Source organism: Equus przewalskii, unplaced genomic scaffold (genome assembly GCF_037783145.1).
Source record: "Equus przewalskii isolate Varuska unplaced genomic scaffold, EquPr2 ChrUn-13, whole genome shotgun sequence".
NCBI classification, from domain to species: domain Eukaryota; kingdom Metazoa; phylum Chordata; class Mammalia; order Perissodactyla; family Equidae; genus Equus; species Equus przewalskii.
Window position 1 is genome coordinate 5,149,072 of NW_027228750.1, and position 16,409 is coordinate 5,165,480.

At 42.0% G+C, this 16,409-nt stretch overlaps 1 protein-coding gene across 3 annotated transcripts in view; it reads left to right on the plus strand.

Annotated features, from left to right (window-relative positions):
- The first annotated feature begins 1,273 nt into the window (after positions 1 to 1,273).
- Positions 1,274 to 16,409, plus strand: part of TRIM33 (tripartite motif containing 33) — a 116,280-nt gene continuing 101,144 nt past the window's right edge. For all 3 annotated transcript variants that reach the window (XR_011536822.1, XM_070608103.1, XM_070608104.1), the window contains exon 1: positions 1,274 to 1,995. Coding sequence is in view for 2 of the 3 variants with exons in the window: in XM_070608103.1 (XP_070464204.1) it covers positions 1,470 to 1,995 (526 nt within the window). In the remaining variant the exon portion in view is untranslated. The remainder of the gene's footprint in view (positions 1,996 to 16,409) is intronic.

Below are 16,409 nucleotides of genomic sequence, written 5' to 3' on the forward strand. Positions count from 1 at the left end.
TGTGCAAGCCACTCCAGCCACACTGACTCCTTACTGCTCACAAACCAAGAATCCTTCTGTCTCAGACTCTTTATACTTAGTTTGTTCCTTTTTCTGGGAACACTCTACTTTCTACAGGAGAGCCACAAGGCTTGTTCACCTATAACAGGGCCTTCCTCAATCATCTTTAATCTCTTCTACTCTTATTTTTTCTTCATTGCATTTATTACTCTCTGGCATATGTTTATCAATCTTCCTCCATTACATTGTAAACTCCTTCAAGGCAAGGATCTCTTTTGTTCTCTGCTAGCGTCTCTAAAACACTACCTGACACATAGTAACAGGTTAATACTTTTGAACGAATAAGTGATAAACGTTTCGAGGTGGCTTACTTTAAGGACTTAGCTCAAAGAATAACAGTTTCTTGGGAAAACAGAAGACGAAAGCACTTCATGATCTTCACATTAAAACAGCTGTTGCGCTACATAAAAATCGCGAGTACTTGTTTTTCAAATGAAGACAATCCTTTCTGAAAACTTCTACTGCCGATATTGTCATGGCATTTGTAACTCAACTCACGACAGGACACAAAGTGGGACTCTCAGGACATAATACTGGTTAGATCCGCGGCTCCCCAAAGTGACGCACATCAGAATCAGCTGAGGCGACTTGTCAACATCCCGCAGCCTCTCCCCCACTTCCTGATACCGGTCTGGGGTGTGGCCCCAGCACCACTGCTTTGAAAAAGCTCCTCAGTTGATTGGTTTTCTGATACGTAGCAACGTCTGAGAATCAATCACCTTAAGATGCTAAAAATAGCTGTTCAAGAGTTTCTTCCTCACCCGGCCTTTTCAGCCTATTTCTGGTAGGCTCCCAGCTTAAAAAAATACAACCTGCTGCATTGCTCCCTATGGCACAACCGCCCAAAGGAACGCGAGTCCCGGAAACCCTCCTGGGAGGTCTGCACCTCCGAGGCAGGAGGCTCAGCCGTCCGACCGCGCGGCAACTAAGGTTTCCGCGGAGACGCGCCCGCCTCTGGGGACGGCGCTGTCCGGAGACGCTTGCTCGGCAGGAACCGGCGCCGGCCTCCTATCCTTCCACACTTTCCCGCTTTTCTCCCCGCACCACCGCTGCCTCCGAGCTCGGAACCACCTCTGGCCTTAAAAGCTCACTGCGAGCTGAACTGCCTCGACGCGAACGCAACGCGTCGGCCCCGGAGCTCGGGAGGGGCGGCAAGGACGCCACCGCGCCCCCAGTTCCCGCCTCCCTCCGGGGGACGTCCGTGCGTGCGTGCGCGCGCCGCGCCCGCCCTGCTTCAACCGCGCGACGCGAGGGCGGGGGCGCCGCGTGCGCGCGCGCTCTCGTTCGTTTGCTCGGCTGCTCGCTCTCGGCGGCAGCTCTCGCTGCGGTTGCGGCTGGGGCTGGGGGCGGTGGCGGCGGCGCGGGCGGCGGGCGGCGCGGGGCGGTCCGGCGGGTTCAAAGAGGAAAACATGGCGGAAAACAAAGGCGGCGGCGAGGCTGAGAGCGGCGGCGGGGGCAGCGGCAGCGCGCCGGTAACTGCCGGGGCCGCCGGGCCCGCGGCGCAGGAGGCGGAGCCGCCTCTCGCCGCGGTGCTGGTGGAGGAGGAGGAGGAGGAAGGCGGCAGGGCCGGCGCGGAGAGCGGCGCGGCCGGGCCCGACGACGGGGGGGTGGCCGCGGCCTCCTCGGGCTCGGCCCCGGCTGCCTCAGCCCCTGCGGCCTCAGTGGGCCCTGGAGTTCCCGGGGGGGCGGTATCGACGCCGGCCCCAGCTGCAGCCTCGGCTCCCGCTCCAGGTCCTTCGGCGGGGCCGCCTCCTGGACCGCCAGCCTCTCTCCTGGACACCTGCGCCGTGTGTCAGCAGAGCTTGCAGAGCCGGCGTGAGGCGGAGCCCAAGCTGCTGCCCTGTCTTCACTCCTTCTGCCTGCGCTGTCTGCCCGAGCCGGAGCGCCAGCTCAGCGTGCCCATCCCGGGGGGCAGCAACGGCGACATCCAGCAAGGTGAGCGGGAGGCCCTGCCCCAGGTGGGCCGAGGAGGAGCGGGGGACGGAGGTGCTCGGGCCCGGGGCTGCCCGGACCGGCGCGATCCTGAGGGGTCTAAGGTGAAAGATACGGCCCCTGGGACAGTTTCCAGAGAAGCCGGACCGCCGCAGCTATGGGGAGGGTTAAGGGAAGGGTGCCGGCTGCGAGAGACTGGGGGAGGGGACACCGGCTGCGAGGGAGGTTTATGATGTGCGGAAACGGACGGGGAAGGCGTGGACTCCGGCCGAGGGCAGGTTCGGGAGCTGACGGACCGGGACTGTGAGAGAAGAGGGGGTCTGGAAACCGCTTGTGAGAAGCGTTTTGGGAGGGAAGGCCTGGAGCCGGGAGAGGTGTTGAGGAGGGAGTAGGTCAGGGATGAGGGCTGTGAGGATGACTTGCCCTAGAGGGAGAGGACTTCATCTGTTCAAGCCTAGGGGAAAGAAGGACTAGGGATTAAATAGAGGACGATAAAGGGCACTGGAGAGTTTGGGGCTAAGAGAAGGCGTCTGGTAGAAAGTAATTTTAAGATGACATTGGGAAGGAGGAACTCTGGAAACGAAAATAGCTGTGAGGGGCTTGCATGATTAGGGAAAAATCCCAAGGTCTGGGGGTGAAGGAGAAATGAACTTTGAAGGGAATTGGGAGTTAGGGAGAGCTGGGCATGAATTTCAGTTAATTGTACATTAATGAGCCCGTAGTGTTCCTGACACTTTGCTACAATTGGATAAAATACTCAATGAGGGGCTCATTCACAGTCTGATATCTGGGAGCAAATATATAACATAGAGCATTGGAGGTGGGTACTTGGTACAGTGGTTGTGGCGCAGTCAGGAGGAGATTAGAGAAACTTCACTGAAGAGGAAACCGTTGAGCAGGTTTCTTGAAGGGTGAGTAGCTCACTGGGTTGGAGAGTATTCAGGGCACAGGACACCTTACACATACATCCCTTGAGCTAATGGATGTGGAAGAGGATTGGTGGAAATTAGGTTGGTTTGATGGGCTGAGTAGGTAAGGGGTCTGCAATCTCTTATCTGAAACCCTTGACCAGGTGTGTTTCAGACTTCAGAATAGTTGGAAATTTTTCTTTTTCCTGATAAGGTCTCTAATACTCCAGTGGGATCTGAGTTAACAGCTCATTGTCAAACACATTAACATTTCTGCAGTGAAACTTAGGAATGTCACACTAATGGGCTGGATAACAAATAGCCGCCTTTCAGGGTGGGTTTTGTTGCAAACATTAAAAAACTTTAAAGTTTCAAGGCTTTTGAATTTTGGAACTGCAAGTAAGGAATTGTGGACCTATAGTAAGGAGTTTGAGATTCATCCTGTACAAGAATGTATCTTGTGCAGTGTAGACTAAAGGGAGTCCCTGAAGGACTTTTATATCAAGAGGATAAAAGGATCACATTTGTGATCTAGAAAGATCACTTGGGGCATTTTGAAGGGTAAGGGAAGGCAAGGCTGGAGGCAGGACCAATTAGGAGAATCTTGGCAATAATTTAGGTGAGAAATTAGCATTTGGAATGGGTGGTAAAGGACTGATATCAGGTATTGAAGAAGGAAGCCTTTTGGTATGGGGACAGGTATGGATTTTGTGAGATGTCTTTGAGTTTGGATGTCTACTTTATCACTTGCTGTTTTTGACATGGACAGATTAATTTTTCTTAGCCTCAGTTTTCTCATTTGTGAAACAAGGACAAAATTACCTACCTCATAGGGTTTATTGATAGAATGAAATGTGTAAAGTGACATACGTGATAGTTGTTAATGAAATGGAAGCTAGTTTATTATTAATAGTAACTAATTGTAAGTAGCCATGGGAATGGAGATGGGGGGGCCATTGAGATTGGTGTCAGGGAAACAAACATGTCTAGGCTGAGTTCCAGGTTTCTTGTTTGGTGGATGGCAGTGCTATTAATGCAAATAAAAGCATTCAGGCACAGAAGCAGGTGAGTGTGTGTGGTGGAGGGAGGGTAGAATGGTGTCAGTTTTGGATGTTTTGGGTTTGAAGTGTTATTGAGAGATGCAGGTAAGACTGTTAAGAATAAGGATTTGATTGATGGAGAAAATACTAAGTGATAATGGGTGTATAGAGGGTGGATAATGGGTGTATAACTAACTGCTCATGGCCTCATGTGTATAGTAAGACATGTGGGATTCACTGTTCTTGTGGGAACCTGGATTAAGTGAGATTTAGAGGGAACACAAGATGAAAATTGTGTTTGATGTGGCTGAGGGACTGAGGTTATGAAACTGGCTCTCTGATATTTATGCAGGGGAGGGAATAATAGTCTGTAAATTCTGTCTTCATTTCTTCATCCTTTGTTTTGAACTAGGAAAAGTAAGTAGATGGGACTAAATACTGTCAGTCTGAATGTAATATTGCTTTCTGACCAGTATCTAAAACAAATTAAGTCTGGAAGCCACCATGTTTTTAGGCAGGGAGTCTGGAAAATAATTTGTTAGTATTAACTACTGTATATATTCTTTACTTTGCTGTTTAAAAAAGCAAGCATGCTTTTCTGGAAGGAACACTGGATTTGGGGTCAGGGGGCATGGTTCTGCCACTTGTTTTCTGGTTCCCTCAGGTTCGTAATGTTTCTGTCCTTCAGTTTCTTTCTCTCTAAAATGTAGGTAATAGTCCTTCACTTATACCTCAGTAAGTCAAAGTAAATAATGAATGTGAAATGCTTTCATAAGCTGTGAAATGCTTTGCAAATGCAACGTATTATTGAACAACCTGTGATTCCATGTCTGGTCTGGGGAACCATAGCTGGTAGTTTATCCACCATCCTAAGTGTTTCTGAAACAACGACAGGTACATTACTCTCCCTCCTAACTGGCCTGTCTTCTTTTCCTCTAACACACCAAAGTTATTCACACCTTTTAGCTGTTCCCTCTAGATTGATGGTTCTCCAAGTGTGGTTTTTGGACTAGCAGTATCAGCATCATCTGTGATCTTGTTAGGAATGCAAATTTTTGGGCCCCACTCCAGACCTGACCAGCAGTCTGTCTTAACAAGTCCTCCAGGTGATTTTGATGTACAATAAGTTTGAGAACCGCTGTTCTTAAGAGTTCCTCGCTTCAAATATTGGCTCCTCAGAAAGGCCTTCTCTGACCTCTCTTTTTAAAGGCTTTATTTTTTAGAGCAGTTTTAGGTTTATAGCAAAGTTAAAGAGGAAGACATGGAGATTTTCCATATATTCCCTGCCCCTACAAATGCATAGTCTTCCCCATTATCAATATTCCCTACCAGAGTGGTATATTTGTTATAACTGATGGACTTGCGTTGACACATCATAATCACCCAAAGTCTGTGGTTTACATTAGGGTTCACTCTTAGTGTTATACATTCTCTGGGTTTGGACAAATGTATAATGACATATATCCATCATTATAAAATCATACGGAGTATTTTCACCACCATAAAAATCTTGGGGCTGCTACTCTTTTTAAAGTAGTCCTCCAGGGGCTGGCTGGTGGCATAGTGGTTAAGTTCAGTGTGCTGCTCTTCGGCAGCCTGGAGTTTGCAGGTTCACATCAGGCACAGACCTACACATCACTCATCAAGCCATGCTATGGCAGTGTCCCACATACAAAATAGAGGAACATTGGCATAGATGTTAGCTCGGGGCTATTCTTCCTCACCAAACAAACAAATAAATAAAGTAGTCCTTGAGGTCACTCTCTGACGTAACACTTTTTTTTTTCCATAGGACAGCTAAAATCCAGAATGTTTACTTGTTTTTTTTTTTACTTATTTTTCTTGTTTCCCCCTAGAATATTGTAGAGTGAATGTTCAATAAATAGCTTTTGAATGAATAAGAGTCACCTGGAGAACTTTTTAAATTCCATTTTGGGAGTTTGAGAGACCCTCTTTTGGGGATGACACTGGGAATCTGCTTTTTAAACTATTATCTCACATGATTCTGATTCTGGTACCTATCACCCTGAGAAATAGGGATTTAAATATTTTGAGGAGAAAGACTGATTTACTGTTGGAGTATTTGGAAGATCAAAATAGATAAACTAGTTTATATTTGTTGAATCTCACTAGTGAGCTTTTTAAAGCACTTTTGTGAGTTTTAAAGTTCTGTTTCAAGTTGAGTGAGAACAGTTATCATTAGTGGGTGTGTGTAAATCTATAATGTATCAATAAAAATACAATTTGTATTGATGTATCTGAAGAAACTGTCAAACTCTTGAAGGAGTTGAGACTTTATAGTAGGGCATGTCTGAGACAGCATGGTGATGTGGATGAAGAACTGGATTGGGAGTAACTTGCACAGGGTTCTGCTATTAATAAGTTATGTCTCCTTGGGCAAGGCACCTCGACAGCTTTTCCAGGTGTGCTAGTGCCGAGTTCCTAGCCTGTAAAATTCTATGATTCTATTGTCTTTTACGCTAACTTTTTACAACTACATAAATTTCATATTCTTATCATTTGTGGGGAATGATGGAAGAATCAACATGGAAAAATGATTCTTGTCTTCAACTTACTGTGAAAAGTCTGAGATGGCAGCTGTCATGTGGTAAGTGAGAGGCAGTACCTCTGGGTGCAGTGTGAAGAGCACCTCCTCACAGTGATTCTGTCTCTGCCATCACTGAGCATGGTGAGTCGCTCTGGGGAGTCTTCTGTTTGAGCCCTTGGAAGTTCTTGCCCCAGGAGTACATATACTGCATGGTAGTTTGCTAGTTCTGCATGTGGCTTATCTGTTTGGGGATTTTTTAGGCCCTACTTTCTCTAATGCCCTATTTGATATAAACAAGCTTGAGTTTTTTTTTTTTTTAAAGATTTTATTTTTTCCTTTTTCTCTCCGAAGCCCCCCGGTACGTAGTTGTATATTCTTCGTTGTGGGTCCTTCTAGTTGTGGCATGTAGGACGCTGCCTCAGCGTGGCTTGATGAGCAGTGCCATGTCCGCGCCCAGGATTCGAACCAACGAAACACTGGGCTGCCTGCAGCGGAGCGCGCGAACTTAACCACTGGGCCACGGGGCCAGCCCCTACAAGCTTGAGTTTTTGAATGATAATATAGTTGTCAGCAGCCGGTCGTTAAAGATGTATCAAAGAAAACACTTTTTAACAACTTGTAGCATTGTGGTTGGTTAAATGCACACAATTCAGGAGTCATACTACCTGAATTCGTTTTTAAGCTCCACCCTTTACTACTTGAATGACTATGGATAAATTACTTAAGATCTATAAATTAAGGGTAATAACTATACCTACTTCATAGTGTTATTGTGTTTATTAAATGAGTTAATACATTGTAAAGTGCTTCATATAGTGCCTGGCATGTGGTATGCCCCCAATAAATTGTAGTACAGTCCTCCCTCGGTATCTGCGGGGGATTGGTTACAGGAACCCCCGTAGATACCAAAATCTGTGGATGCTGAAGTTCCTTCATATAAAATGGTGTAGTACAGTGAATACAGTCGGTTCTCTGTATCTGTGTGTGTTGCATCTACCGATACTGAGGGCTGACTGGACTATTTCTGTTGTCTTCCGGTTGTCCCCCATTGTCTTTGTTACTACCTCTATCTCACAGTCTCACAGTAAGCAGAAAGAAGAGGGAAGAAGGTAAATTGTTGGTGTTCTTCTAGGGTTTTCTGACATCTAATGATGTACAGCACACCTGACAAGGTGATTTGCATTCCAAACCTCTCCAGCTACCAAAAAATTATAATGTAAGAATTTGTAAACTGATGTTCTGAATCCTAAGTCTTTACAAGTTTTAGTATCTGTACATGAGATATTTTAGTTAGGAGAATCTAATTGCTTTTTGTTTCTTCATATGTATTCCTCTCAGCAGACCCTAAATAAGAATGCTTTAAAGTAGTGAATCTCAGAGAACCCTGGGGGGATCGTCCCTGAGACCCTTTCAGGCGTTGGCAAAATTAAAACTGTTTTCACAATAAGACTAATTCATTATTTGCCTATTCATTGTTCTGACATTTATATTAATGATGGAAAAGCAATGTTGTGTAAAACTGCTGGCACCTTAGCAGAAATAGTGCCCTCAAACCATGCTAAAAGTCATTGTATCTTTACCACCACACTTAGGGTAAAAACAAAAATAACACCAAAAAAACCCATGCTAGTTTCACTTTGTGTCCTTGATGAAGCTGTAAAAAATTTTGTTATTAAATCTTGCTCCTTGGAGCAGGCCTGGTGGCATAGTGGTTAAATTCATGCACTCTGCTTCGGCAGCCTGGGGTTCGTGGGTTCAGATCCTGGACGTGGACCCACACACTGCTTATCAAGCCATGCTGTGGTTGGCGTCCCACATATAAAATAGAGGAAGATGGGCCCTGATGTTAGCTCAGGGCCCATCTTCCTCAGCAAAAAGAGGAGGATTGGTAGAGGTTGTTAGGTCAGGGCTAATCTTCCTCACCAAAAAAAAAAAAAAAAAAAAACCCAAAAACCTTGATCCTTCATATTCTGTGTGATGAAATGAGAAGTGTGCATAAAGTGCTTCTGCAGACTGAAGTGCAAGAAAAAAAAATTTGTGCAGTTGTTTGAATTCCAAGCTGAATTAGCTGCCTTTTTTCATGGAAAATAATTTTTATGTGAAAGAATGATTAATGAACAGTGGTTTCCAGGCATAAGTATTTGGCAGCCATTTTCTCAAAAATGGATAAGTTGAACCTGTCACTTCAAGGAAAACAACTGACGTTGTATGTTGCCAGTGATAAAAACTGAGCTTTTAAATGAAAATTAGAATTTTGGAAAACTTGTTTCTGTCACCATGAGCTTGACAGCTTCTCAATATTTAAAGGCTTTTCTGATGAGATTGGTAGTGATAGTAACACTTTTTTTTTTTTTGCTGAGGAATATTCACCCTGAGCTAACATCTGTTGCCAGTCTTCCTCTTTTTTTGCTTGAGGAATGTTCACCCTGAGCTGACGTCTGTGCCAGTCTCACTCTATTTTGTATGTGGGTCACTGCCACAGCATGTCTACTGATGAGGGGAGTAGGTCTGTGCCCGGGAGTATGCTGAACTTAATCACTAGGCCACAGAGCTGGCCTCTAACATTTTTTTTTATGTTGTGCAATGAAATGTCAACATTTGGAAGATCTACATAGTGAATTAGTGTTTTCCAAGTGACTGATGCATGATATTACAAAATCATGCATAGGCAAAACATTCAAAGTCAAAATAGACCAACAGATTTTTTAAAAAAATTTTTTTCCCTTTTTCTCCCAAAGTCCCCCAGTACATAATTGTGTATTTTTAGTTGTGGGTCCTTCTAGTTGTCGCATGTGAGATGCCACCTCAGCATGGCTTGATGAGCAGTGGTGTCTGCACCCAGGATTCGAACTGGCGAAACCCCAGGCTGCTGAAGCAGAGCACATGAACTTAACCTCTCTGCCACAGGGCTGGCCCCAGACCAATAGATTTTAATGTAAAGGAGTAGTAAAAGTTCATCAGCACAGTTTGAAATTCCACATTACAATTGATGTTTAGAAAATAGGTACACTTTTTACATTTTTGTATTATATGGAAGAAGAATATCCACACAGTTGTCTGAAATGGCTATTAATCTACTCTTCCCTTTTGTTAAATACTTAGCTGTATGAGGGCAGGTTTTCTTCATCTTCTTCAGACAAAATAACCTGTCATAACAGATTAAATGCAAAAGCATATATTCAGCCATCTTCTATTAAACTAGACATTACAGAGATTTTAAAACTGTAAAAATAGTGCCATTCTTTACTAAAACTTTTTGTTTTGGAAAATATAGTTATTTCTGATAAAAATGTTATTTAAACATGTGATGAGTTTATTTTTATTTTTTTGAGGAAGATTAGCCCTGAGCTAACATCTGCTGCCAATCCTCCTCCTTTTTTTTTTTCTGCTGAGGAAGACTGGCCCTGAGATAACATCTGTGTCCATCTTCCTCTGCTTCAGATGTGGGACACCTGCCTCAGCATGGCTTGCTAAGCGGCACCATGTCTGCATCCGGGATCTGAACCAGCGAGCCCCAGGCTGCTTAAGGGGAATGTGCAAACTTAACTGCTGCGCCACCGGGCCGGCCCCATGATGAATTTATTTTTAAATGAATTAATAAAATATTTAATTCTAGTAAAACTAAACTGTTAACAATTATTTGTTATAATATTAATAAAATATTTTGAAATTCTCAGTTTTTATTTCTAATATAGTGCATATTGATGGATAAAACCCATCTAAACAAAAGCTCTTTGAGGTCCTCAATAATTAGGAGTACAAGAGGGATTCTGAGACTAAAAAGTTTGAGACCTGCTCTCTTAAAGGGACAATAAGAAAATGATAATGTAGAGTCATTGAGAAGAATATCAGACCATGGAATAGTAGAAGATAGCAGATTCATACATTTAATAGTCTTTCCTTTTGGAGTTCCCATCACAGTTCTTAAAGAGCTTGCCCCCAGTAGGATGTAAAGATGAAAAACGTACTTAGTAATTGAAGTTAACCTTTTGTAAATAGCTCACTGTGAGTCTACTGATATCCCCCCCCCCCCCCCCCCCCCCCCAATTTATAACTGGTTGAGTTCTGTCACTTTACTTTCCTGAGGTCAAGTTCGGAGGTTGGGCTCATGGTGTTAGATAGATACATTAACCTGTGTCTCTTCTGTGGCCACAAACTGTACCTCTGTCCCTAAGTTGGCTTCTAGAATGGACCTTGATCCCAGGGGGAAGTGGGGAAAAAAAACAAGAATGAATGAACATAAATGCATCATTTGTACAAAAATATTTGAAGCCTATGCCTCAATGATGGGTAAATTGCATGAATTTTGTGGTACTAATGAATACTTTTCAAATGCTTATTATATGTGATTTGTGTTGCTCCTTCTATGAATTACTTCTCCAGATGTCTTCTATTTTTCTTTAGCTTGCTTACATTTTTTTTGATTACATTCTTTGATTTATAAGAATTCTTTTTTTTTTTAAGATTTTATTCTTTTCGTTTTTCTTCCCCAAATCCCCCAGTACATAGTTGTGTATTTTTTTAGTTGTGGGTCCTTCTAGTTGTGGCATATGGGATGCTGCCTCAGCATGGCCTGATGAGTGGTGCCATGTCCACACCCAGGATTCGAACTGGCAAAACCCTGGGCTGCTGAAGCAGAGCACATGAACTTAACCCCTCAGCCACAGGGCCGGCCCTATAAGAATTCTTGATAAGTTCTGTCTACTGATTCTTTGTTGGTTATGTAAATTGAAGAATTCTTCTTTTTTTTTTGTTTTTTTAAGATTTTATTTTTTTCCTTTTTCTCCCCAAAGCCCCCTGGTACATAGTTGTATATTCTTCATTGTGGGTCCTTCTAGTTGTGGCATGTGGGACGCTGCCTCAGCGTGGTGTGATGAGCAGTGCCATGTCCGCACCACGGATTCGAACCAATGAAACACTGGGCCGCCTGCAGCGGAGCGCGCAAACTTAACCACTTGGCCACAGGCCCAGCCCCTGAAGAATTATTCTGAGCCTACTGTGACTTCGTATGGTAGCCAGCCTCCAAGATGGCCCCAAGTGTTCCTCTCTCCTGGTATTCATACCCTCCTATAGTCTCTACCCACAGTGATTCAGGGCTAGTCTGGGTGACCAAGAGAATACAGCAGAATTAACATGACTTCTGAGGCTAGGTCATTAAAGGCATACAGCTTTCTCCTTACTCTTTGGATCCCTTGCTCTGGGCGAAAACAACTGCCACTCTAGCAGTCCTGTAAAAGAGACCCATGTGGAGAAGAGCTGAGGCCTTCTGCCAGCATTCAGCACCAACTTGCCAGCCATGTGAATGAGCCACTTTGAAGGTGGATTTTCCAGCATGGTCAGGCTTTCGATGACTGAAGTCCTGGCTGACATCAGACTGCAACCTCATTAGAGGCACAGAGCCAGAACTGCTTGCCAGGTTACTCCCAAATTCCTGACTCAAACTGTGAGAGATAATGAGTTGTTATTGTTGTTTTAAGCCATCAAGTTTTGGGGTAATTTGTTACAAAGCAATAGAAAACTAATACACTTGACTTTTTCTTTTACTCTTTAGGAAGCTGTCTTTTCATATATGAGAGGTTTTTTTTTTTAAATCAGTTTCCCCACCCCATTTTATTTAATAAAATAGGGCTTTATGCTTATTATAAAGTTATAGTAAACTTTGTTATTTATTAAGATATTTTAATTCCCTTCAACATATACCTTGTTCATCTTCGAGATTATCTTGACTGATCTTGAATCTTTGCTCTTATACATTTTAGAATTGTGAAAGTTCATTTAAAAAAGTTGTCAGCATTTTTGTGTTGAATACATTTTGCTTTGAATATATAGATTAATTTGGGAGAAAAATGCTATTTTTACAATGTGACGTTTGCCTCTTCACAAACAATGTATACCTTTCCATTTGCTTAAATCTTGTGTTATTGAATATTATAGTTTTTTTTTCCTGGAAAAGTCTTGCACATCTTTTATGAGTTATTCCTATATGCTTTATGTTTGCTTTTACTATTAATGGTTTTCTTTAAATTATATTTAGCCCTTTGCTTGGTTTTTGTGTTTTTCATTTTACTTGTTTTTTTCCTCCCCAAAGCCAAAGTGCATAGTTGAATATCCTAGTTGTAAGTCTGTCTCGTTCTTCTATGTGAGCCACTGCCACAGCGTGGTAACTGATGGATGGTGTGGTTCTTTTGACCAGGAAACGAACCCAGGCCACTGAAGTGATGAGAGCCCCGAACTTTAACCACTAGGCTGTCAGGGCTGGCTCTCATTTTACTTTTTCTGTTTTAAATATCTAAAATACACTGATTTTATATTTATATTTGATAATTCTCTTATCCGAAGTTCTTGAGGTCTTATTTTGCTACTACTTGCTTCTGCCTACTCTTATTTTTGGGGGGCGGGGGGAGAAGATTAGCCCTGAGCTAATGTCTGCCACCAATCCTCCTCTTTTTGGTGAGGAAGATTGGCCCTGAGCTAACATCTGTGCCCATCCTCCTCTGCTTTATATGTGGGATGCCTGCCACAGCGTGGCTTGACAAGCAGTGTGTAGGTTCACACCTGGGATCTGAACCGGCGGACCTGAGACCGCCGAAGCAGAATGTGCGAACTTACCCACCTGGCCAGCCCCTACCTACTCTTGATCATAGTAGATGGTGTCTTCCAGTGTTTTAAAGTTTTGGATTGTGGTTTGTTTACCAGGGCTTTATCCATGAATCCTACCTAAGACCCGGTTTGCAGAACAAGCCTCCAAAGAGTATTTTGCTTTTGCTTTTTGTCAAGTGCCACCAACGCAGAATTGCTGAAGTTAATCTTTAAGTTCACTGTTTCTTAGAACTTGAAGATATTGATTTATTGTTTACTTTATGGACTGACTTGTATTTAGGAATTCTCAGGAGAAAATTTTTTTCCTCATTCTGAACCCAGGTAGTGACAGTTTTTATGCTATTGGTCAGATTTATTTTTAAAAAATTTTGCTATCGTTATTATTATTTGCTTGTGCACCCTTCTGACTGAGAATGTAATCCTTCAAGCCCACTTTATGAAGAGTCTTGCTTCTAATACTTTATGTAGGCCCTAGGCTCCCATGTCTTCCCTGCTTTTTGTTTACTTCCTTGTTTGTGTGTCCTAAGAGTTACTGAGTAAACTTGATGAGCCTTTGCATTTTTGAAGTTCTCTTTATTTTATTCTTCTGCTTAAATGGTATCTTGACTGGATAGGGAATTCTAGGTTAAAAATCATTTTTCCTCAGAACTTTGAAAGTATCTCTTCCAGTGTCTTAAAGAAATCAGTGTTGCTCATGCTAGTCTGATTTTGCTCCTTTGTGTACAACCCTGGTTGGTTTTGTTTTTTTATTTACCTCTTCCTGCAACCCTTTAATATCTCTTTGTTCTTGTTCTGAAATATAGTGATGTGCCTGTATTGATTTTTCCCCCTTTCATTGTTTAAAAAACTTGTTTGTGCTTTGTCTGTTACATCTTGTAATCTTCATTTAGAGTAACAAAAATTTAGACTTAAAAGTTTTTTTTTTGTGAGGTACCCCTTCCTTCATGCCCCACCACACACATTCTTTTTTGGAACTGTTAACTGTTTGGATGTTGGCCCACCTGGGTTCATATTCTCTCTTGTCTTTTCTGTTTTCCTTCTCCTTGTTTTCTTATTTAATTGACAGTCTGAAAGATTTCCTTGCCTTTATTTTCTAATCTTTTTTTTGGATTGTTTTTATTTTAATCTCTTTTTGTCTCAGAGCCTTCTAAACAGTTTTCTTGGTTCTCTTCCTACTTGAGTGAGGCAGTACAATTCTTATTGAGGGTTCTGTTCTTGTTAATTGTTGGACTTCACTTTAGATCAAGGGTTGGCAAACTAAGGCCCATGGGCCAAATCTAGCCTAGTGCCTGGTTTTATGTGACTTGTGAGCTAAGAATGATTTTTACTTTTTTTTTAACTGAGGAAGATTCACCCTGAGCTAACATCTGTTGCCAGTCTTCTTCTTTATGTTTGTGAGCCGCCACTACAGCATGGCTACTGATGAGTGGTGTAGGTCTTCACCTGGGAACTGAACCTGGGCTGCCAAAGCAGAGTGCGCCGAACTTAACCACTAGGCTGCTAGGGCTGGCCCAATTTTTAAATTTTTAAATGGTTGGAAAAAAATCAAAGGAAGAATACTTCTTGACATTAAAATTATATAAAATTCACATTTGTTTTCATAAAGAAAATTTTTGGAACACAGCTATGCCCATTTGTTTATGTATTGTCTATGATTGCTTTCATACCACAATGGCAAAATGAGTAGTTGTGCCAAAGACTGTATGTGGTACTCATTGCTTCGCACTGCTTTTTGGTGCACTACAAATTGCAGTGATGCAGTTATAACTTGATAAGCTATGTATGGCTTTAGCATGACATTTACGAAAATATTTTAATTACCAGTGCATACCTGTCATTTCAAACAAGAAAAGAAAAGTGGATTTCAAGTGTCACACTTTTAAATCACAGTGAAATGTGGGTTATTTCATTTTGAATTAGATGGCAAAGTGTTTATTATGCACTTTTACTATAGTTCTGCTGAAAGAGGACAACATACGTGGACAGTACCAGACTAAGCACTGATCATGATATTCCCAACTCACAGGAAACCTATGGACAGAGGAATTAGAAAATTTAAAATGGAATATCTTATCCCAGCAGAATTTCTTAAAAATAAAAAAAAAGTGAAACCAAGGTAAGTTTCTAAGTGGTTCTTTCATTAGCCAGGCAAGGAAAGCCCTTTATTGATGGCGAGTTAATTAAATCCTCCCAGTTAAGCAAAATGTTATCTCCCAAAAAGAATTCCAAATTCTTAGTAGTAGACCTGTATTGCAAAAAACTTTACTAAATTGTCTTTATTATTACTATATTTTGATTTTTGTGAATAAAAATTGTGGAAATCTGTTTTCATTTGTTATGTACCTACCTACATAATATCCTTGATATTGTGTCTTTGTCTGCAAAGCTGAAGATATTTACTGTGCCTTCTGATGTCCCACCTTGGGATTTGGTGGGAAGTATTGTGCATCAGTTACGAGTCAGGTTTCAAAGAGTGTAATTTGTACAGCTGGACCTGTTGTTCATGATGGATTTGGAAGAATGAGAATTTCCAGATTTCTTCTAACATCACAAATGACTGCCAGAATAAGAATTTTAGACCACTCTAGCCTGTCATCCCGTTTGTGTTTATTAATAGAATGCTAATATTCAAATTATGCAGCAGATTTCTTTTCCAGTCTGAGGAATGGCTAAAAAGTAATCCTCATATAATAAATACTTATGCAAAAAAAATTAGTGTTACTCAAAAGATCTCTCCCAGTTTTTCATTGGGAATAGAGCAGATATGAGGGTAGGGTTTTCACAATCGTTTAACTGTGTTACTCTGTTTGTGAGCCTGAAGAGTTTGAAGACTTGCAAGTAATGATTAAGAGAGAACACTGCATTTCAGTTGTACTCTTGAAATATGAAATTTTGCCCTTGCAGGACATTTGGTTCTGTCCAAAATGTCCTTGGAAACATTTGGTCCACGCCAAGGGGTGCTTGATATTTGATCCTGTCCAAAATGTCCATGGAGACATTTGGTCCTTGCCAGAAAGGTCCTTGAAATTTGGTCCTGTCCAAAATGTCCATGGAGACATTTGGTCCATGATTTGTTAAGTAGTACAAACATTTAACTTCGTTCGAATTTTATTTATGTTATTTTTAGTGTAATTTTTGATGAATTTTGGATTTCACATTTATTCTTAGTCTTCCTCATCATGAAGTTCAGCAGGGTTACTCTTAAGTCATGAGCAATTGCTCTCAAATAAATATCAACTTGATTGTTATATCTGTTAACAATTTTGGTTATAGAAATTTGATTTTGTCAGGATTGTTGTGAAGTTGGTGGCTGTATTTGAG